The sequence below is a fragment of the Podarcis bocagei genome, assembly GCF_964188305.1.
Source record: "Podarcis bocagei genome assembly, chromosome: 2".
In the NCBI taxonomy this organism is placed as follows: domain Eukaryota; kingdom Metazoa; phylum Chordata; class Lepidosauria; order Squamata; family Lacertidae; genus Podarcis; species Podarcis bocagei.
Genome location: NC_138126.1, coordinates 2,394,273 through 2,417,012, shown reverse-complemented (window position 1 = coordinate 2,417,012; position 22,740 = coordinate 2,394,273). Strand labels below are relative to the sequence as shown.

Sequence of the window (22,740 nt, the reverse complement as noted above, 5' to 3'; positions counted from 1 at the left end):
AGCCTTCAGCTGTGCTTCCTGCATTGAAGCGGGTTGGGCTAGATGACCGCAGAGGGTCCCTTCCGACTCCGCAATTCCATTTTTGGGCTTCTCAAAAGGGGAACCTGGCCTTGCTCCGAAAAAACACAAGGAATCAACGAAACGCCCTGAGTCAGAACGAAGGTGGAAAACTCCCCGAAGAAGGAAGATGTGAGGCGGATTTTCGCTTTGGTTGACCTTAAGAATCTGGCACGTGGAAAAGGTGTTTCCTTTGCGTCATCGCAGCCTGCAAAATACTTTCCTTTCCCTCTCCTGGCACAGTCCGGGCAGATTTAGCGTCCTAGGAAGCTGTTCTGTACAGAGTTGGACCCTCGTCTGCAAAGATCCGTCTCTCCCAGAGGTCAGGCGGGTGTCTCTCTGAAGGCCCAACCTTGAACCAGGAGCCTTTGGGCATCGCTGTCAACGTTCCCCCTTTGTTTAAGGGAAATTCCCTCATTCTGAATAGGATTCCTCGCAAGAAAAGGGAAAAGTTGACAGCTATGCCTTTGGGATTGGTGAGAAGCACGTGGCCACCACTTCCCCACCTGTCTGCCCTCAACAACAACCCCCCTCCCAGGAGGGCAGGCGAAGGTTCAGACTGTGTTTCGAACACAGAACCGCCTCCTGGCATCCTCCTCCCAGAAGGAAACAACCTTTCCCCAACTCCCGCTGCCCAGCAAGGATGCTGAGGAGGTGGAAGGGGAGGTGGGGCGTGGACCCCTTTCCTGAACCCCGGCTCCTCCGTGCCCCTCACCTCAGGTCTGCTGGGGTTCCTCTGGGCCTCCTGCGCCTGGGGCTTCTGGGCAGCCTTCACGTCGCAGTCGGGGCTGAAGTGTTCGCAGAAGTCGTAGGCTGCTTGGGGGCTGGAGGAGATGAGCAGCTGCTGGATGTCTCCCTGCGGGGAGGAAGCCAAAGGAAGAGGTTGAAGAGCCCGGCCCCCGCAGGCCGAAGTAGCAGCGGGAGAGAGCGGAGAAGGCCGCCCACCTCAAAGACCTCCTCGTCCAGGATGCGGGTTCCAAAGACGGTGATGCCGCGCGTGTCGATGGCCGGCTGGTTGCCGCGGGGCAGAGGGCGGGTCACTTTCTTCTTGCAGTCCAGGATCAAAGTCACCTGCTTCTTGCTGATGCTCAGAGCCACCCGGTGCCACCTGGATAAGGGGGAATCGCAGAGTCACGGAACTGCATAAAGTCAGAGTAATAATGCCACTTCCACGTGGATAAGAAGGGCCGATATTCAGCGCGGCGCCACCTACAGTTTGGAACTCCCTCGACTTTAATGCACCGCTGGCAGAATGGGAGGGTGAAAAAATAATAAAATTATTATTATTATTATTATTGGAAATCCTCCCATCAGATGTCAAGGAGATAAGTAACTACACACCTTTAGGAGACACCTGAACTTAGGCAGCCCTGTACAGGGGAGATTTTAATGTTTTATTAACATTAAAATGTGTTTTATTATGGTTTTTAAAAAATATTTTATTTTTTACCAACCACCCAAACACAAACAGCGAAACCCCCCAGGCGGCTGATATATTGAGTATTCAATAATATACATATTCAATAATAACATATTCAGATTAATTATATGTACACTTCTATATAGCTTAACACTCCGCCTTTCACAAGGTTTATTTAACTTTTAACATTTTAATTGCCCCTAATTGTTCAAACCCTAATTGTTGAAACCTACTAGTTCAATACAGTGGTGCCTCGCAAGACGAAAATAATTCGTTCCGCGAGTCTTTTCGTCTTGCGATGTTTTTCGTCTTGCGAAGCACAGTCCGTCGCAACTGCACCTCTTCAAGCGGCTTTAAGAAAAAAGCGCAAGACGTTTTCGTCTTGCGAAGCAAGCCCATAGGGAAATTCGTCTAGCGAAGCAACGCAAAACCGAAAAACCCTTTCGTCTAGCGAGTTTTTCGTCTTGCGAGGCATTCGTCTTGCGGGGCACCACTGTATCTTCTCAAACCAATCCTCCTCTTTCTCACTGACCTTAAACCCTTTCATTCTATGTATCTTCACAGTTAGGTATTCTAAAATTATAATATTTTTCAGTTTTTTCCCTTGCTCTTCTGCATTTTTCCAATTACTCATTATAACCTGTCTGGCTGCAATTACCATCAATTTTACCCATTTGCATTCCTCTTTTGTTTTTTAACTCGGTGCTACTCAGGCTAACAAGAACCATTAGGTGTTTTATTATGTTTTTGTGTGTGCTGGAATCTGCCCAGAGTGGCTGGGGAAACCCAGTCCGATGGACGGGGTACAAATAATGAAATTATGATTAAATTATGATGAGGCCATGAGCAGGGTCCAACGGTCAAGAAGGCGGTTTCTGCACAGGTTGTGGAGGAAAGGTGCCCATCTAGGAGAAGGAAAACTCTGGTCCTGAATCTCTGCTGCCTCGCGGGATATTTTCGGCAGAAAACAAGGCTCGGGAGCAAGCGCTACACAATTCCAGCGTGGAGTCTCCCGTGGCTCGGGCGGGAGATTCACCCTGGGAGTTGCAGTATGGAGGCGCACGCCTTTGCCTCTCGAGACAGGCACCAACCACACATCATGGAATAAAGTCTGACCGACAGAGAATTAGGCGTGAGCCTCCATACTACAACTCCCAGGGTGAATCTCCTGCCTGGGCTACGGTTCGAAGGTGCCGAGTGGGGCCTACGAATTTATTTTACCTTGTATTTCTCAGAATTTACTGTATTTTTCGGTGCATAAGAGGCACTTTTTTCTTCCTATGATGTAAGGGGAAATGTCTGTGTGTCTTATGGGGCGAATGCGTGGTCCCTGGAGACGAATTGCCCAGGGGCAAAAAGCAGATCATTCTTCTTCTTCTTTTTTGAAAGAGGGAAGGGGGTGTTGAAACAAAGCCGCTGATCATTTGCCGATCGGGGAGAGAGATAAGGGAGGCTGCCTGGGAGGGGGGAGGTAAAGACAGCAAACTTGCAAAGAGGGGAAACAGGAAGACTAAATCAATGAGGAGAGAATTTAGAAGAAAAGGAGGAGCAAAAAACTGCTCCAGCTAAGGAAAAGACACTAAGGCAAACAAGAGGGAAGGGAGTGTTGAAAGGAAACAGCTGATTGGTGGGATCCCAAGAGAGATAAGGGACGCTAGTGGAGGCTGCCTGGGAGGGGAGAGGTAAAAGCCCATAGATCCTCAGGATTTTTGCATTGGGTCACCCCAAATTCACCATCAGATCACATAGCAGGTCCATGGCTACAGCCTGCAACAAAAAAACCACGCATCCACTGTTGGCAGGGGCTGCAATGGTGCAAAAATGTGGTTACAAAGCACGGATCCACATGGATCCTCAGGATTTTTGCATTGGACTACCCCTAACTCACCATCAGATCACATGTCTGTGGCCATAGCATGAACCACACAAATCATACATCCACAGTTTCATTCAATATTTTTTTCCTTGTTTTCCTGCTCTAAAAACTAGGTGCATCTTATGGGCAGGTGCGTCTTATAGAGCGAAAAATACGGTGTATACCGCTTGGTGGTAAAGAGAAGATGAAAAAAACTGTTTACATGAAGAACAGAGCTATGGAGCTATCAGGAAAACACAGCTAAGAATGAACAACTATATTGAACCTTCAAAAAATAATTTGACTCAACTGATGAACTAAAAACCAGATTAGAACACCTGCCAACATTGGTCTACCTAGAAACACAGGAAGACGCTTCCTGTGGAGTCAGACTGTGAGCTCCTCTGGATCAGTATTGTTTACACAGACTGGCAGCAGCTCTTTCAGGGAGGGTTGGACTAGATGATCCTTGAGGTTCTTTCCTACGCTACGATTCCCCACAAACAAAACCATTTTTAGCAGGGGCCGAAAAGAGTCCAACAAAGGCACCTGCTCGATGTCAACGGGCAGAGAGTCAAAGCGTGTAGGTCTCCAAAGATCGGTTTCTTGCAAACACGTCAGGATATTTCGTGAATTACAAATAAAGAACTTGTAACACATCCGTTAACCGCGGGAGGCAAGAACGACCATTGCCAGGACAGGGAAATAATTGCAGTGATTGACTCTGGACCAGAAGCATAGGGCAGTCTGGCAGAAAACATTGTTGGAAAAACTGACACAGGAATTACAGGTTGAGCAAGAGGCCAAAGGTTTGTATAAAGCACATATCTTAATTATTATTTTTCTTTCCCCCTCCTCTTGCTTTTGAATAAACTCCTGTAGACCATAGTTGATGCTGATACAGTATATATATTTATTTGTGGCCAACCACCCAGGCAATGGATGTTACTACGCATTATATTTGGTGTTTGTTAGAATTGTGGTGGTTTTCTCATACACACTTTGGCGAATTCTGTTGGTGTATTTGGAGACGATTCTCTGAGTTTTTGTTTCATTTTTTATTTTTATATTCTGTAATTGTCGTGCGTTGTCTGTGTTAATCATAATATCAAAGGATCGTGGAATGGCAGAGTTGGAGAGGGCCCCTTAAGGGTCATCCAGCCCAACCCCGGACCATGCGGGAATCGCACCAGGGATCGTGACAAAGCACAGGCCTTCCCCCTGCCGTGCGGCGATGGAGGGGGCAGAGAAGGAAGCCGGGAGGGGAGGGCACTCACTTGCCGTCAGCCAGGTTGACCCCTCGGAAGATGGGGTAGTCCTCTGGGGCTGGGCGCCCACTCTGGTCCTCATAGAGGAAGACGGGGGAGCGACCCAGCTCCACACCCAGTTGCTGGGTGCCATGCTGGTTGTAGATGGAGAGCAGGAACGCCTGGAGTCCGGATTTGGGCTTCACCAGAGCCATGATGGAGAAATCCTCTGGGAATTTACCTGGGGGGGGGGGAGAGGAGGGTTTAAGGAGGGCTCCGCAACACCCAGCAAACCCCACAAAAGGGATGGTTTTGGAGGCTCCCCACATCATCATAATAATGAAATTAAAAAATAAGGTCATATATATATATATATATATATATATATATATATATATATATACACACTAAATGTTCATAAATGTACCAAGCAAGCACGTACATAGATATGGGGACCACATGTCTGGAGCAGCCCAGGAAGACCGCCCTGAAACCATTTTTTGACTCCCAAACTGACCAAATGTTTTCTCTGCAAGGAGGGAAGGAAGTGGAAAAAAGCCTTCCTTGTTACAGGAATTGAGTAATCACCATTTCAAAGGGTGACAGACTACCAGGAAAGGCAATCGGATAAGGCATTATCGGATAACCTGCCAGACAGGAGATAAACAATGCACTCAGATTTCTGTTGCAGACCGCCTTTCTGTGATGTAGGTATGATGTATCTGGGGGGTGGTCTTGGGTTACACCCCTTCTGTGATGTATGCATGATGTATGGAGGGGTGGTCTTGAGCTCCAGGGCAGGGAATTTAAAATGTCTATATATAAAATATACAGTGGTGCCCGGCAAGACGAATGCCTCGCAAGACGGAAAACTTGCTAGACGAAAGAGTTTTCCGTTTTGGAGGTGCTTCGCAAACCGAATTTCCTATGGGCTTGCTTCGCAAGACGACAATGTCTTGCGAGTTCCTGCTGGTTTTTTCCCCTCCCCCCCTTTTCCTAAGCCGCTAAGCCGCTTATCAGCTGATCCGATCAGCAGATAAACCGCTAAAAGCCGCTAAAAGCCGTTAAAAGCCGCTAATAGCGCTAATCCACTAATCCGTCAATGGGCTTACTTCGCAAGATGAAAAAACTGCTAGACAAAGAGAATCACAGAACGGATTCTTTTCGTCTTGCGAGGCACCACTGTATGTCTATATGTAAAATGTCTATATATAAAATGTCTATAAAATGTCTCTATAAGGGGAGGCATTACAGAAGACTGGCCAGGCTCCCCAGGATATCCAATCAAGTGACCATTAACTGTCTGGTAACTTGCCAGACAGGAAATAAACAATGCACTCAGAATTCTGTTGTAGACCGCCTTTCTGTGATATATGTGTGATGTTTCTGGGGGGTGGTCTTGGGCTACACCCCTTTCTGTGATGTAGGTATGATGTATGGAGGGGTGGTCTTGAGCTCCAGGGCAGCAAATTTAAAATGTCTATATAAGGGTGGGCCCCCCCTGGGTTCTGGGTCCTCCTCCCTGTGAGGGGAGCACCCTGTTGCAACAGCTTTAATAAAGACCAGGCTTACTAGCTGCTTTGCTTCTCAATATTCCCTGGTTGGCCTCTGTTATTTTCTCCGACGGATGAAGAACCTACAAAAGGACTCTATAAGGGCTCTTGTGTCCCCCATAAGGGAATGAGGGCAGATTTTCATTTATTACAATAATAATAATAACTTTTATTATTTATACTTTGCCCACCTGGCTGGGTCTAAGCTACGAGAAGCATTGGCACATTTAAAGTACAGCAGTCCCTTGGTTCTCAAACGCCTTGGTACTCAAACAACTTGGAATCCAAACACTGCGAACCAAAAGTAAGTGTTGCCTCCTGGGCTAAATTGAGGGGGAATGATGGGAACTCGCCCCCCACAACACACACACTCTTCGCTTGCATACCTGGGAAAAGCTGCCGGGTGGGGGCGCTGATCTGCGCCTGCCTTGATATCCGGTAGGCCACGTCGGGCCCCGATCCTGAGCGCCTCTTGGGGCAGAAGCCCGTCGTCTTGCGGACACCCTCGGGCTGGTTCTGCAGCTGCAACACTTTCAAGACGTCCACCGGTTCGGCTGCAGGAGGGAAGAGGCGGAAAATGTAGGGGGTTACAAAACTGGCCTGCCTGCCGCCCCCACCTCACCCCACGCAGAGCCTTCCCGCTGCTCTAAAGTTGCCAACTTTTTCCCTTGGCCCTGCTCCTCTGCTTTCAGGAGAGCCTGCTAGCCCGGTCCAAATATCCCGCTCCTGCTTTTGGCCAAACTGGCACAGGAGCAGAGCCGGTCGGGAAAGGTGGCAACCCTGCGCGGCTCAGCCAAGCGGGTCGGGTCGGGGAAAAGGTGAAGCGAATCTGATTTAACATCCAAGGACAAAGTTTTCACAGGCTCCGCGCAGCCGCCGCCTCCTCATTCACACGGTCGCGCCTGACGCGCTCTAACCACTGAACCACGCTACCTCACAAACCCACACGGCCCAGTCCTCGACCCTCCCAGTCTCGCTGCCCCCTCGGCGTGCCACAGAGGGGGTCCCCCATGGAACAACACCCTCCCCCCTCTAAATGTGGGGCCCTCCAGGAGGCTGCATGGAAACAGAAAGGGGGCTGGCATCTCAGGTGTGGCCAAAGCAATCGGCATTCCGATCTCCTCTCTCCGGGCCGTGAAAAAGGGGTCTTTGTTTGGTGCTGGGAGGTGGATCCCGGCCAGGCGGACGCCGGGCACACGCCAGCGAGGAAAGAGGGAGGAGGAGGGAGGAGGAAAGGCAGCGGACAGGGAGCTGCACGCGCCGCGCAAGATGCCGCAGGGTGTGCGCCCAATCCCTTGTAGTCTCAGATAAGGCATCCAACCTCTGCTTAAAAACCTCCAAGGAGAGTCACGCCTGCCCTCCCCAGAGCTGCCAGGTAGAGGCACTGCCATCCCAGAATTTGGGGGCAGAGGTCCCCACGCCGCCCCTGGAAAAGCGCTGCCTGCTCGAAATGCACATGCATGAAGGCGGAGCGGGGCCTTCAACGCAAGAACGTATTTGTGAGAACCGGATCTTTATTTCAGGGTGGCAGCACCAACGTACTTTGGAACTCCTTGCCACTTGACAGCCGGCAGGCAGGCGCCTCCGCCGAGCTCTTTTTGGCACCCGCTTAAAAGATTATTTTGCTTAGGCAAGACTGACTGGGTGATTTAGAGAGCTGGTGTGAATACACCACTGTGGGATATCTTTCACAAATCAATATAGCTTAGTCGGTAGAGCACAGGTCTCTCAATCTCAGGGTGGTGGGTTCGAGTCCTACTTGGGGTGCAAGATTCTTCCACTGCAGGGGGTTGGACTAAATGACCACTGTGGTCCCCTCCAATTCTATGATTCTTTTAAAGCTTTCTACGATTATTAGGATTATTATTGTACTGTCTTGCCATTTTATCCTTCCTGCTGTAGGTGAGCTTACAGAACCAGCCACTGGGCACAAACCTCCTTCTCCGTTGTGGCCACTTAGTTTTGGGGAAAGGGCCACTAAGAACATGTTTTAAAATTACCATTTTAATAATTAAGGGATGGTTGCTGTTAATTTTCCCAAGCAGATAACCTTATTGCTTTTCTCTCTTCCATAAACCTCTACTAGGGTTGTTTGTTTTCTCCTTTCCAATCAAGCATAAATTTTATGAAACGGAATAACAGAATTCTAGAGTTTCTGGGGACCCAAAGGATCATCTAGTCAAACCCCAGAGTAGACAAATATTCATTCATTCACTCACTCGCTCGCTCATTCATTCATTCCCTGCCCTTCACCCTTTGGTGCCAGGGCAGGTCACAACAATTAAAACAGTTTGAAACAATTCACCATTGTAAAATTAAGGTGAGTTTTCAGAACACACACTGCAGAAATCAAAAGCAGCCAAAGAGGCACAGTCGTCATCGTATCTTCTGGAAGCTATACAATTAAGGTGCCAGGATGCACCTCTGTAATCCAAAATGACCGTAACGGATTGGAGAATTGGGCCCAGGCTAAGGAAATGAATTTCAACAGGAACAAATGTGAGATTCTGCACTTAGGAATAACCAGATGCACAAATATAAGATGGGGGACAACTTGCTCACTAGCAGTACATGTGAGAAGGATCCAGGGGTCTTGGTGGACCACAAGCTGAACATGAGTCCACTGGGTGATGCAGCAGCAAAAAAAGCTAATGCGATTCTAGGCTGCATCGAGAGAAGTCTAGTGTCCAGATCAAGGGAAGTGATTTTGTTGTTGTTTAGACGTTTAGTCGTGTCCGCCTCTTCGTGACCCCCTGGACCAGAGCACGCCAGGCCCTCCTGTCTTCCACTGCCTCCCACAGTTTGGTCAGACTCATGCTGGTAGCTTTGAGAACATTGTCCCACCATCTCGTCCTCTGTCGTCCCCTTCTCCTTGTGCCCTCCATCTTTCCCAACATCAGGCTCTTTTCCAGGGAGTCTTCTCTTCTCAGGAGGTGGCCAAAGTCTTGGAGCCTCAGCTTCACGTCCTTCCAGGGAGCACTCAGGGCTGATTTCCTTCAGAATGGAGAGGTTTGTTCTTCTTGCAGTCCATGGGACTCTCAAGAGTCTCCTCCAGCACCAGAATTCAAAAGCATCAATTCTTCGGCAATCAGCCTTCTTGATGGTCCAGCTCTCCCACTCTATTCTGCTTTGATCGGAGCACACCTGGACTATTGTGTCCAATTATGGGCACCACAATTTAAGAAGGATGTTGACAAGCTGGAAGGTGTGCAGAGGAGAGCGACCAAGATGATCAAGGGTCTGGAAGCCAAACCTTATGAGGAGCGGTTGAAGGAGCTGGGTATATTTAGCCTGGGAAAGAGGAGCCTGAGAGGAGCATCATAGCCATCTTCAAATATCTTAAAGGCTGTCACATGGAAGAGGGAGTGTGCTTGTTTTCTCCTCAAACCCATGGCTTCAAGGAGATTCCGACTGAACATCAGGAAGAACTTTGAATGGATTCTCCTTCCTTGGATGTTCTTAAGCAGAGGTTGGATGGTCATCTGTCACGGATGCTTGAGTTGCAATTCCTTCATTGTACGGGGTTGGACTGGATGACCCTTGGGGGTCCCAACTCCACAATTCTATGACCTACGATTCTAGGGACCTCCATGGGCAGGGAGATACACCACTCAGGTGCCGCCACCAAGAAGGCCCTCCCCCCCTGGACCACCACCTCAGCTCTGCCCATCTCTGTACCCAAGGATGTCTGCAGGCAGGAAGGAGAAGGCCTCTCAGATATTTGGGACCTGAATCGATAACAGTATAAGCCTTCGGCCACCATCCGAGCCATGCCTACTTGGAAGTGTGTCCCTTTGTTGTTGTTTTTATATATATATTTATTATTATTTTACATATCATTCCCAACAATCATATAACATAATTTCTTCTTCTCTTATACAACGTTTTGGACTTCCATCAACCACATCTGAAGATTTTCCAGTCTTTTATCACTTAATCTACATTCCTTAATTTCCTTATTACTTTCAATTATCCTTAACTAACAATTCTCTTCCTAATCTTCTCTGCAATATTCCTCACAGTCCTCCTTACAAAACTTCTTTTTCAAATAGTTCAAATATTTATTCCAGTCCTCTGAGAATCTCTGGACCCGCAGGTGTCCCTTGGAGTGCAATGGGGCTTGCTCCCAGGTAAGTGGGGCTGGCCTTGTAGCCTGAGTCCAGTAAGAAGCTGTTTTCCACATGAGGGCCGCCGTCCTTTCGAGACAACCTTTCAAGGGCCGGTGGTGGTGGGCGGGGCCAGAGGCAAAAGTGGGCGGAGCAACAGCTGTACATGTGGCCCTTTGTACAGTAAGTCACTTTCCTGCAGTCTCTCTCTCTGTCTTTCACCCAGCCAAGGAGGATATTCAGTGCACAACATAAGAACGCAAGAAATTTCGGCCGGATTAAGCCAGTGGCCCATCTGGTTCTCACATGCCCCCCAATGAGAAACCCACAAAAACCGACCACATGCCCCCCAATGAGAAACCCACAAAAACGAGTCTTCCAATCATTCTCATTGTACTGTTTATATTGTCGTTGTTTTCCTCCGCACAGTTTTATATTATTTTTGTCAGAAGTCTTTTTTATTTAAGTGTTTATCTAAGTATTAATTAGGAAGATTAAGGTTTTTTTTTTAATGCATGTAAATCTGCTTTTTCTTCTTTTTTCTGTATTCTTTTCTTTTTCCTTGATTCTTTTTTCTTTAATTTTCTTCTTGTAGTACGAGATTGTAAATTCTTTGTATATGTGTGTAATTTAAATGAATAAAGATTATTTTTTATATATATAAAAAAGAGAAACCCACGAGCAGGATTCGAACCCAAGGACCCTCTCCCCTGCTGCGGTTTCTGGGATCCAGAAGCATTGCTACCCTGGACTGTGGAGCCAGAGCACAGCCCCCTTGGTTAGCAGCCATCCATAGTCTTCTCTAGTGGCAGCAGGTTCCATAGGTTAACGCTGTGCTGCGTGAAGAAGGCCTTTCAGCTTCACGGGGTGTGGGTGAGTCTCAGCATCACGAGAGCCAGGCAAGGTTTCATGAGCTCCGGACGTGCTTTGAAGGTACCCGGCCTGAGGACGAATCCGCCGGCTGCCAAAAACTCCTTCGCTGGCATGGCTTGTATTTATTTACTGGGAGGCAGCCTCTGCACTGCTGGCTGCTCTCTGGAAACAAAAAGCTTCCTTTTTCTCAATGGAGAAGCCAAAGCAGAACCCAGGGAGGCCTTGGAGCAGGAAGAATCTCCAAATATTGCAGCAGTCGAACCGTGAAGGTGGAAGGCAGGTCACCCACATCCCTCTCTTTATCTCTGGAGAGTGAGATTGTCTTCCACAAACACAGCCTTAACAGGGAGTGACTGCGGAGGCCAATTCTGGATCCCCACGTCCTTCCACAGTGAGGACATTGGTTTCCGGGCGAGAGTTGATCCCTTGAGGGTTTGCCCGGCGTGCCTTCCTCTTAGCACGTTTCTCCCTTGCGTCCTGAGTTCGAGTGTCTTCAAAGCCCATGACACCTTTGATGAAGGCTGTTCTCCAACTGGAGCGCTCGCAGGCCAGTGTTTCCCAGTTGTCGGTGTTTATACTACATTTTTAAAGAGTTGCCTTGAGACAGTCTTTAAACCTCTTTTGTTGACCACCACCATTACACTTTCCATTTTTAAGTTTGGAATACAGTACAGTGGTACCTCAGGTTAAGAACTTAATTTGTTCTTGTCAGCATCGCCCTTGAGCCAGTGCCACCAACTGGACTCATCCACTTCAGCCCCGACTGGGCTAGGTGAACTGGGTAGCACTTCCAAAGACCACCTTCTCTGCACAGGAACAGGTCAAAGTGCTGTGGACTCACAGCTTAGAGTTGTGAGCACCAAATTCACTCCGAAGACAGTCGTTGCACAGCAGAGTACAGCAGAGTCTAGCAGAGTATATAAACAACTCGGAGAGCAGCTCTGTAGAATATCTTCTTTATTCTATCTACAACTATTATACAAATATATACAGAGCTAAATAGGTCTAAGCATAAATGAATGCTGCACTGCACTGAGTGTCTGCAGCTACTCTTAGCAGCAACCTTATCTATACACACGATCTCTAAGACTCAGTCTCTCTCCCTCTCCGACACTGGCTGACTGACTGACTCGTTGCTGGAGCAGAATAAGTAGAGAGCAGAACACGCCTCCTCTTCTCTGGAGAATCAGCAGACTCCTCAGGAGATTCTTGGATATGGGAGGGGTGAAATCTCCTCAGTTCTAGAGGTCCGTTCTTAACCTGAAACTCTTCTTAACCTGAAGCACCACTTTAGCTAATGGGGCCTCCTGCTGCCGCCACACGATTTCTGTTCTCATCCTGAATCAAAGTTCTTAACTCAAGGTACTATTTCTGGGTTTGCGGAGTCTGTAACCTGAAGCATCTGTGACCCAAGGTACCACCGTAGTTGCTTTGGAAGATCATCAGGCATCCACACAACATGACCAGTCCAACGAAGGTGATGTTGGAGATTCATTGCTTCAACGCTGGTGATCTTTGCTTCATCCAGTACACTGATTTTAGTTCGCCCATCAAAGTAAGGTGGATTTAAATCAGAGAATAACAGAACAAGAGCTAGAGGGTGCCATTCTGATTTTAGTTCGCCTGTCTTGTAAGTGATGTGTAAGATTTTCCAGAGACACCGTTGATGGAATCTTTCGAGGAGTTGGAGATGGCGTTTATAAGTGGTCCATGTTTTACAAGCATATAGAAAGGTTGGTAGTGACCTTTGCTTCTTCCAGTATATCCAGACAGGGGCTGAGCCCCCAAGAGCTCACCCCCAGATCACTAGCCAGCTCCTTCCTCCCTTTGGCCGAGCAACAGAGATGAACCCCCCGCCAACGTCGCCTCTGTCTTGTCTGGAAGGATCTCCCGTTTTCCTGGCCCTCATCCAGTCCCTTGCCAAGGTCAGGAACCAGTTCAGCTTATCCTCCGCCTCCCCTGCTTGTGTGGGCAATGCAGACTTGTAGAATGGGAGCGTTGGAAGGGACCCCGAGGGGTCATCTAGTCCAGCCCTCAACTGTCGCAACGGAAGCATCCCTGACAGGGGCCATCCATCTGTGTGTCATCTGTGCGCGGATGACAGGGCACCCCCAAACTGCAGAAGACCCCTGCCCAGTAGTTTCACATGGATGCCCAACAGAAGGGCGGGGGAGCTGTGTAGAGAAGGTGCAATCCTGCGGAACTCCAGTCCACAGGATCCTAATATCAAAACATCCTCAAAACGCCACCTTCTGGGGCTGATTGCAAAAAGAGACACACACCCTCACTCCTAACCCAGACAGAGGCTCCAGATTCCAGAAGGACATCTTGGCTGATGGCATGGAAAGTCGCTGAGAGATGATGATGATGATATCATGCAGGGTGGGTGCAATCCTCCCAGTGCTGAATCCAGGTCTAAATGGGACCTCCTCCAAGATCCCAGATCTGTGTGTCTGGATCCCAGCACAGATGTTCTGGGATCTAGCGGGGCCGTCAATTAAGCAATTCTTAAACTGCTGTGAGCTAATGAAGGTAAAATCCTTCACTGGATTAAGCCCTGCTTGTGTGACAGGTGTTATTTATTATTTATAATAATAAGTAAATAATAAACATTATAATAATAAATAATAAAATTATTATTATTATTATTATTATTATTATTATTATTATTATTATTATGGCTACAGTAGACTGTAATCGAGAGATGAGAGGCAGCATAGTTTGTTATAAACCTGCTCTAAGGCAGCCTCCGCCCACCTGACGGAGGACTACAATTCCCAGCACAGAATAAGTGGGGGGGGGGGCAAAGCCACTGCGGGCCTAGTGGTTAGAGTGCTGGACTAGGACCCGGGAGACCCAGGTTCAAATCCCCACGCGGCCACGCAGCTCCCTTCCTCGCAACCTCTGCTACCTCCCTGGGCTGTTGTTTCGGGAGAGAAAGGCATGTGAGCTGCTTAAAGCTCCTTGCGGGGGGGGGGAGGTGGAATGTGAGCGCAATAAATTAATAAACCTCTCTGGGATCCCTGCATTGCAAGGGGTTGGACTAGATGACTCTTGGGGTCCCTTCCAGCGTGACATAAAATGAATACGTGCCCCCTCCCCGCCCAGAACTTGACCCGCCGACTGTTGTCATTCCCACGCACTGTTATTTTTCTTTCCTGGAAATATAATTCGCCTCTTCTGTGACCCCTATCCTGAACTTTCCCCACTAACACCACTGCCTCCGACAGCCCCAGCTTTCTGGGGGGGCGCCGGCTTGGCAAAGGCTGTTCTTTCAGCCGGGTGCGGGGGGGCGTCCGCAGCAGAGTCGAGCCGGCAGATCTGCGCGCAAAGACGCAGCGCGCGATCCGGGGGCCTCTTTAGCTCTGCACTGGCCCGCCGTCGGTTTTGTGCCCGGCCGCCCGCCCCCCCCCGCGCTCCCCATCCCGCATCTGGCCAAGCCATCATCCCCCGGCGTGTGCCTCCCCCCCCCGACTCCCCCCCCCCAGCTCCTGATGGCTTCCCCAGACTTGTTATTGTTCCGAGGGAAATCCGAGCCGACGCCTTTGGGTGCCAACTGGAAGGGAGGGTGGGGTGGCTGGGGGGAGCGGCAGGGCTCGAAGCTGACCGCTGAGAGAGACGGGGGTGCAGCAGAGAGCGAGGGGTCGCGGGTGGGGTGGGATAGACACCCCACACCTCCTCGCCTCTCCACCTCCCCATCTCGTCTTGGCGCAGGAGGCAACTCCCAATAAAATATTTTAGGGGGCGGGAGGGGGCCAAAGACAATGGGAATCGCCGTTCAAAAGGTGTGCAGGCATCACGTCATGTGATCGATCAGGGGAGCGGGTCTTACCTGTCCTGTCGCCCCCCCCAAATATTTTATTCAAGTTGGCATCCCTGTCCCGGGGTGGGGGTCGTCCTGCTGCTGCTGCGACGGGGGGGGGATGAGAAGAGGGCATACAAGAGGCTCCCCCCATCCCTCTCTGCTCGTCGCCTGTTTGAGCCCCCACACCTCTACGTCCTGGGGGGCGCCTTGCAGGTTATATGCACCGCCCATTTTTTTACAGCGTCAGGAAACGTTCGCCAAACTTCCCCTCCCGCACTGCACACAGCCCCCCCCCCCAGTAGCAGTTAGAATCACAGAATTGTAGAGTTGGAAGGGACCCCGAGGGGTCATCTAGTTCAACCCCTGCAAGGCAGGGATCTTTTGCCCAAGGTGGGTCTCGAACCCGCGAACCTGAGATTGAGAGCCTCACGGTCTGCTGACAGAGCTATTTTGCTGTTTTTCGTTATTCTTCGGCTCTTGTTCAAACTTGCATCCAGGAGTCGGACTGGATTATCCTTATCCCTACATAGAATCCTGGAATTGTATAGAACTGGGCACACCAGTGGTCATCTAGCCCAGCCCCCAGAACCACAGGTAAGAAATCCTCAAGAGGCGTCTTTCCAACATCTCTATTTCTAGGATCAATTTCCCTGCCCGGGAGTTGTGGGTTACCTGCACGCTTCTCCGCAGCCACCACCATTTCATCGACACAACATCCCTGTGAGGTGGGCGAGAGGCTGAGAAGGACACAAAGTGCACCCACTGATAATAATAATAATAATAAATTATTTGTACACAGCCCATCTGAATGAGTTGCATGAAACTTGTCACAGCTCCGCTCTCTTCACACCTCTCCTGGTGCGCCAGGTTCTGCCCAACTTTGGGGGGGGGGGGTCCAGCACATGCATGTCATGTGACACGGCGGGGCGATGCTTGTACTATTGTGACCCAAGAAAATCCTTAATGAAAACAATAACAAGAGCAACAATAATAATGGAGAATATTGAGGCAGATCGGCCCCCTCCTTGAAATATTTGGGGGGCACCCCTGGGGGTAGGGGAGCTTGTTGCAGCAGGAGAGGGAGACCCCCGTGCCTTTTCCCCAGCCTGACTCCTCTCTGCCTCTTGGTCTCCCTCCCTTCTCTCCATCTTCAGCTTCTGGACTGCTCTCTGCCACCAACTCTCCCCTCTCACTAAGCCCTGTCGCCTCTTCAGCTTCCTACATCTCCTCTTCCCAGTCTTCTCCCTCATCCCTCCTCATCCCACCACCAATCTCTGGGCTCTGAGCCTTCTTCCCCTTTGGGGTTCCCCAACTGGTGCCCCCCACCATTCCTCTGTGTCCAAGCACTGCCTGACACACACGCCCTCCAACAGGGATGTCCAAAGGGGGACATTCCAGGATCAGATCAGAAACCAGGATGGCGTCTGTAACTCCGGGGCTGTTCCTGGAAACTGAGTACACATGGAAGGTCTGATGGCAGAGAGTGGAATATAAGATGATGACGACGATGACGACGACGATTACTTTAATTAATTAATTGTACCTCCCTATGCCCACACGACTAAATGACTAAACAACAACATACCCACACGTTTGTTGTTGTTGTTTGGTCATTTAGTCACGTCTGACTCTTCATAACCCCCTGGACCAGAGCACGCCAGGCACTTCTGTCTTCCACTGCCTCCCGCAGTTTGGTTAGACTCATGCTGGTCTCTTCAAGAACACTGTCCCACCATCTCTGTCGTCCCCTTCTCCTTGGGCCCTCCATCTTTCCCAACATCAGGGTCTTTTCCAGGGAGTCTTCTCTTCTCATGAGGTGGCCAAAGTCTTGGAGCCTCAGCTTCAGGACCTGTCCTTCCAGTGAGCACTCAGGGCTGATTTCCTTCAGAATGGATCGGTTTGATCTTCTTGCAGTCCATGGGACTCTCCAGAGTCTCCTCCAGCACCATAATTCAAAAGCATCAATTCTTCGACGATCAGCCTTCTTTATGGTCCAGCTCTCACTTCCATACATCCCTACTCAAGCTACCAGCATGAGTTTGACCAAACTGCGGGAGGCAGTGGAATACAGGAGTGCCTGGCATGTTCTGGTCCATGGGGTCACAAAGAGTCAGAGACGACTAAAGAACAACAACAGTGAATTGTTGGGATCCCAATGGTCATCTAGTCCAACCCCCTGCAATGCAGAAACACAAACAATGGAGTAGCTTTGAACAGAGCTTGAGCTGACCTCATCACCTCAGTGCTCCACCATAGGATGTAAAAAAGTGCGCCCTGTAGGCCTGGAGGACGCATTGCACCCTCTGCATGGCCAGTTGAAGGAAGAACTATGGAGCTTCAATCGGTGTGTGTGTGAACATATGCACATCTGGAAAGGGTGTGTTCTGCAGCAAAATGTTGCAGCGCAGAGTCCTCAGGCAGTGCGTTCAATGACGCCCTGTCCCCTGCTTTCCCTTCCAGGTCCGTGACCCCCTCCTGAGCAGCCAGTCAGCAAATGCTCAGCCATCTTTGGGTAGAGTTACCAGACATCCCCGGTTCCCGGGGACAGTCCCCGGATTTGCAAATCTGTCCCCGGTAAACATGACAGCGGCAGCCCCGGCAGCCCGGGGCCAGCCTGGTAGCGCAGTTGGCTCTGGCTGCCTTCAGGAGCTGCTCACTGCCTTGGCACCTGCCATTTTTTCTTGCCAGAAGTCCCCATATGATGTGTCCTGTGCGCCACACATCATATGGGGACTTCCGGTGAGGAAAAATGGCGGGCGCCATGGCAGCAAGCAGTGAACTGCTCCTGAATCCAGCCAGCGCCAACTGCGCTACCAGGCTGCCACTGCCAAAGGGGAACCGGGGACGTCCGGTGGTGCAGATCTCCTGCCCCCTTCCCCCTTTGTTTTGACTGATCGGGGGAGGCTCGGGAGTTGCGGCCGGCCAGCCGTTGCCCAGTTTTTAACAACTCTGTGCATTTATCAAAATAAAAAAATTCCTTCCTGTAGCACCTTAAAGACCAACTAAGTTAGTTCTTGGTATAAGCTTTCGTGTGCATGCACACTTCTTCAGATACACTGAAACAGAAGTTGCCAGATCCTTCTATATATTGAGAAGGTGGGGAGGGGTATTACTCAGAAGGGTGGTGGGAATGGGAGATTGGCAGATAGCTGAGATGAGCCTGTTGACGACTCTTAACGACTGCAATAGGTCTTACAGGAAAAGGCAAGGGGTGAGGAGGTGAGAGATGGCTTAGTCATGTATAATGAGATAAGAATCCAATGTCTCTGTTCAGACCAGGTCTCTCCATTGTTTTAAGTTTGGTAATGAGTTGTAATTCAGCAGCTTCTCTTTCCAGTCTATTTCTGAAATTCCTTTGTAGTAAAACTACAAACTTTTGTAGTAAAACTACAAACTACAAACTTTGTTTTACTACAAAGGAATTTCAGAAATAGACTGGAAAGAGAAGCTGCTGAATTACAACTCATTACCAAACTTAAAACAATGGAGAGACCTGGTCTGAATAGAGACATTGGATTCTTATCTCATTATACATGACTAAGCCATCTCTCACCTCCTCACCCCTTGCCTTTTCCTGTAAGACCTATTGCAGTCGTTAAGAGTCGTCAACAGGCTCATCTCAGCTATCTGCCAATCTCCGATTCCCACCACCCTTCTGAGTAATACCCCTCCCCACCTTCTCAATATATAGAAGGATCTGGCAACTTCTGTTTCAGTGTATCTGAAGAAGTGTGCATGCACACGAAAGCTTATACCAAGAACTAACTTAGTTGGTCTTTAAGGTGCTACAGGAAGGAATTTTTTTATTTGGACTATGGCAGACCAACACGGCTACCCATCTGTATCTGTGCATTTATGTTTCACAGGGTGCGAAAGAAGGGATTTGCAGCTTGCCTGGCAGAGAAACCATGCCCTGAGCGCCCATCCTGGGCAACGCCTGCCCGCGGCAGATCATCGGGGAAGGCTCTGGATATTCATGTCTGCTTGGGCCCAGGGTTTTTTGCCTCTCCATCCCCACTACTGACTCCCTGTTGCTACTCAGCTTCAAAAAAAAAGTGTCCCGGATTCATTGAAAACAATCTGGTAACCATATCTTGGGGGGAAACGGAGGGTGGTCATATTTCCACGATTTCCCCATCGATGTGATTCCAGCACTGCAGCGGGTTGGACTAGATGACCCTCAGGGTCCCTTCCAGCCCCACAATCCTACGTTTCTGTGATTCTCCCAGGTGTCTTTGCGCAGCTCTCCCTTCCGGCCCTGGGAAGGGCGACCAACAGTTTCCCAAACTGGTCCCTTTCCAAAGAGAGGGTGAGATGGACGGACGGCTCCCCATTTGCCTGCCCCCCCCGTTCCTGCGGCTCCCTTCCCCCCCAGCCGACTGCCCCTGCTCCTGGGGGGGTGTTACCCTGAGTCTGGCGGGGCTTCTCTCCCCTGACTACACTACAATTTTATTTTTTTAAAAAAAATCATTTGGCTGCCAAAATGGGAAGCGGAGGAAGTCCCATTAAATATCATTGGGCTGCGCGGGGAGAGAAAGAAAGAGCTACTGGGATCAGGGAGAATCCTAGAAACGCAGAAGTTGGAAGGGACCCCCAGGGGTTATGTAGCCTGACCCCGACCCCCCTTGCGATGCAGGAATCGCAGCTCCCATTTTGCAAAACTTAGGAAAGAGGCGCGGGGAGAGGAGCGCCGGAGAGACGCGAGGCGACGCGACCTTCTCCCGCCAGCCAAAATTCCACTCCCAGAAATGACCCACATTCCCGCAGGGAGCGCATAGCCGTCAACGTTTCCCTTTTTTAAGGGAAATCCCCTTATTCCGAATAGGATTCCACGCAAGAAAAGGGGAAAGTTGACAGCTATGATGGAGCACAAACCCGCGCGCCACGCGCTCACGGAGAAACCGGCCCCCTCCCCAAGCCCGATCCACGCTATTTTGGGAATGTTGGGGATTTGGGGGGCGTCTTCTTACTAGGGCTGCATCGCGACCCCCACAGCCAGCCGGGGAGGCGCTTGGCTGGCGAAGGAGGCGCGTTTTTCCAGCAAGACTGGATTCCGCTGGCTCCTTTCTCAAAGCCTGGAAAAACTTGGAAGTGTCAAGCGGCGGGTCACCTGCTCTCCTCTTCCTCCGCCGTCTCCTCCTGTCTGGTACGACAGCAAACGCCTCTCTGGTTCCCCGAAGCAAACCTTCCTCTCTCTCCTGTGAGAATCAAAGCCTTGCAGAGTTGGAAGGGGGTCCCCCGGGGTCATCCAGCCCAACCCCCTGAGACGCAGGGCCAAAGAATCCCTGGCAGGTGGCCGAGGGAGTCTGTTGCGCTGGAACGGCTCTTAGGAAATTTAGGGAATCTCCAGGGCGAAAACCAAGAAGAATAATATTCAGTGCTTTGGGGGGTACGCAGGGGTAGGCATACCCCTAAACATTTTGTGGATCTTTGTACTTTTGTCCAATTATTGTCTTTATTTTTCCCGATCTGAATGATAAAAGGGTGGTTTTCTGAGAGTACCCCTAAACATTTTTAAAGAAAAAAGCACTGATAATAATAATGATGATAATAATAATGAATATTGATAATGATGCCAATGATAATGATAATACTTATACTCCGTCCATCCTACTGGGTTGCCCAAAACACTCCGGGTGGCTTCCAACAGAATATAGATGTTAGATTGTTAGCTGCAATCCCTGCATTGCTGGGGTGGGCTAGAGGACCTCTAGGGACCCCTTGCAACTCTGTAAGAATATGATGCCATGACGATGATTCTTCAGCAATAGAAGAGTCACCCCTTTCTTCATTATAATACTAATAATAATAATAATCCACCCTATACCCGGAGGTCTCAAAAAACATCACAATATATAAAATCAAAATAAACACAATAACCCAATGACCCCCCCCCCCAAAAAAGAGCCACGTTTTCAAAGGGTATGGGATGTTGATCAGGTCAACTAAAGGCCTGGTTAAAAAGGAACCTTTTTGCCTGGCGCCTAAAGCTGTATAATGAAGGCGCCAGACGAACTTCCCTGGGGAGAGCATTCCACAGATGGGGAGCCACTGCAGAGAAGGCCCCGTTCTCGTGTTGCCACCCTCCGGACCTCTGGAGGAGGCGGCACAGGAAGGATTGTCTCAGAAGATGATCTCAGGGTCCTGGTCTGCTCATATGGGAAGAGGTGGTCCTGGGGCTATTGCAGTCCTGAGCCATTCATGGCAGGTATGATAAATTTTAAATCGCTGTCCAAATGGCCCTGGCATCTGCAAGGAACGCCAGAAGCTGCTATCCTCTGAGTCAGATCATGGCTCCGGGGAACTCAATATAGCCTCCACTGGTTGGCAGCTACGGCTCTTTGGGGATGCTGCCAGGAGTGTGCAAGTCGGAGTTAACTTTTTATTAGCAAGAACACGATCCGCACAGGAGCGCCAGGCCCCGCAGCCCACCCCTGGTAGGTCTCGCCCCATGGATCAGAGGCCAGAACTAAAGGTCCCTCGTCCACCTGAGACTGCGCCCGTGTGAAGCCAACCTCTCCTGCCTTCGGAGGCAACTGCCCGATTCATAGAATCATGGACCCCTCAAGCTGGAAGGGGCGCCGGGGTCATCTAGTCCAACCCCCTGCGAGAGGGCAAAGAAGGCCTTTGGGGGGGGGGTCCGATCCAACTTAGCAGGCCTCGGATTTTAAGCTTCGAAGGAGCTCTCAGAGGAAAGAATTTGAGTGGGGGGGGGGGAGAATTCCCTGCTCCGTCTCCAAGAAGCAACAGCCAGAAATTTTGGGTAATAAAAGGATTTGGGATCAAACCAGACGCTCTTTCTTTCTTTCTTTTTGTTAAGTCCTGAGCGAGGATCGTGATTCTGTTATGGATAGCAATTCCCCGAAAAAAAAACCTGGCCCACAAAATTTCCTTTTATCTTTAAGCTGAGATTCCTGCGCTGCAGGGGGGGGTTGGGCTAGATGACCCTTGGGGGTCCCTAGTTCCAACTCTACAATTTTATGAATCAATGAAAATGCACTGGTCATTTTGCATCCTCCTCCCACCCGCCAGAACCCAGGTGTCCTGCTCAACAACACGCCCCCCCTCCCGCCAGCTGCGTCGGACGGCCAGCTGTTCGCAATTTCGCCGGCTGGAATTTGCAGCCGGAAAAAAACGACTTTTTCCAGGCGCCGCCCCCTTTCTTAGGAAGCCAAGGCCTGGCGGAGTCATTTGCAAGGAGCAAGTGCGTGGTGGAAGTCTGGGGTCTAGAATCTGCTTCCAGATTCGTTCCCAGGGGGAAAAATCGGGGGTGCAGCCTCGCTGGGGGAAGCAAAGAGGGAGTGCATTTCATAATTCAATTTTTAAGCTATAAGTCTTGCACTGCAGGGGGTTGGACTAGATGACCCTTGGGGCCCTTCCGACAGTTCTATGATTCTAAAAGCAGACAAGGCCGGCCGGGAGGGGCGCTCCCTTTTTCAGGATGCCGAGGCCTGGTGGAGTCATTTGGGGGGAATTAATTCTGCGGTCCAGAGGCTATTTGCGCATTCCTTCCCAGGAAAAAATTGAACACGGGGATCTCAAGCTTTGTTGTATTTTGGGGCGGTGGGAGCAAAATCAGGCAAGGTTGGGGTGGGAGACGCATCCTGAGCCAGCCAAGGCTCCGCGTGCCCGGGCTGGAATTCCAAAATTTATATATATATATACATCACAGCCTCCTTCTCCAGGCAACGGGCAGAGATGAGTTTAGCAGAAAGACCTGCCTCGGCTTCGGCCCCACAAACTGGATGAACGTGGAGGGGAGACGCCGCCTCGCCCGCAGTGCGCTGCGATGGGACGTGTGAACCGTGGCGCGCGCGTGTGCCG

The 22,740-nt window shown here is 50.0% G+C and overlaps 1 protein-coding gene across 1 annotated transcript in view; it reads right to left on the bottom strand.

Annotated features, from left to right (window-relative positions):
* The window catches only part of COL11A2 (collagen type XI alpha 2 chain), a 102,485-nt gene that overhangs the window by 72,162 nt on the left and 7,583 nt on the right, over positions 1 to 22,740 (bottom strand). Inside the window, exons 2-5 of the mRNA XM_081181713.1 lie at positions 6,519 to 6,686; positions 4,610 to 4,820; positions 1,003 to 1,165; positions 773 to 913 (exon numbers count right to left, since the gene is read on the bottom strand). Coding sequence (XP_081037839.1) covers positions 773 to 913; positions 1,003 to 1,165; positions 4,610 to 4,820; positions 6,519 to 6,686 — 683 coding nt within the window. The remainder of the gene's footprint in view (positions 1 to 772; positions 914 to 1,002; positions 1,166 to 4,609; positions 4,821 to 6,518; positions 6,687 to 22,740) is intronic.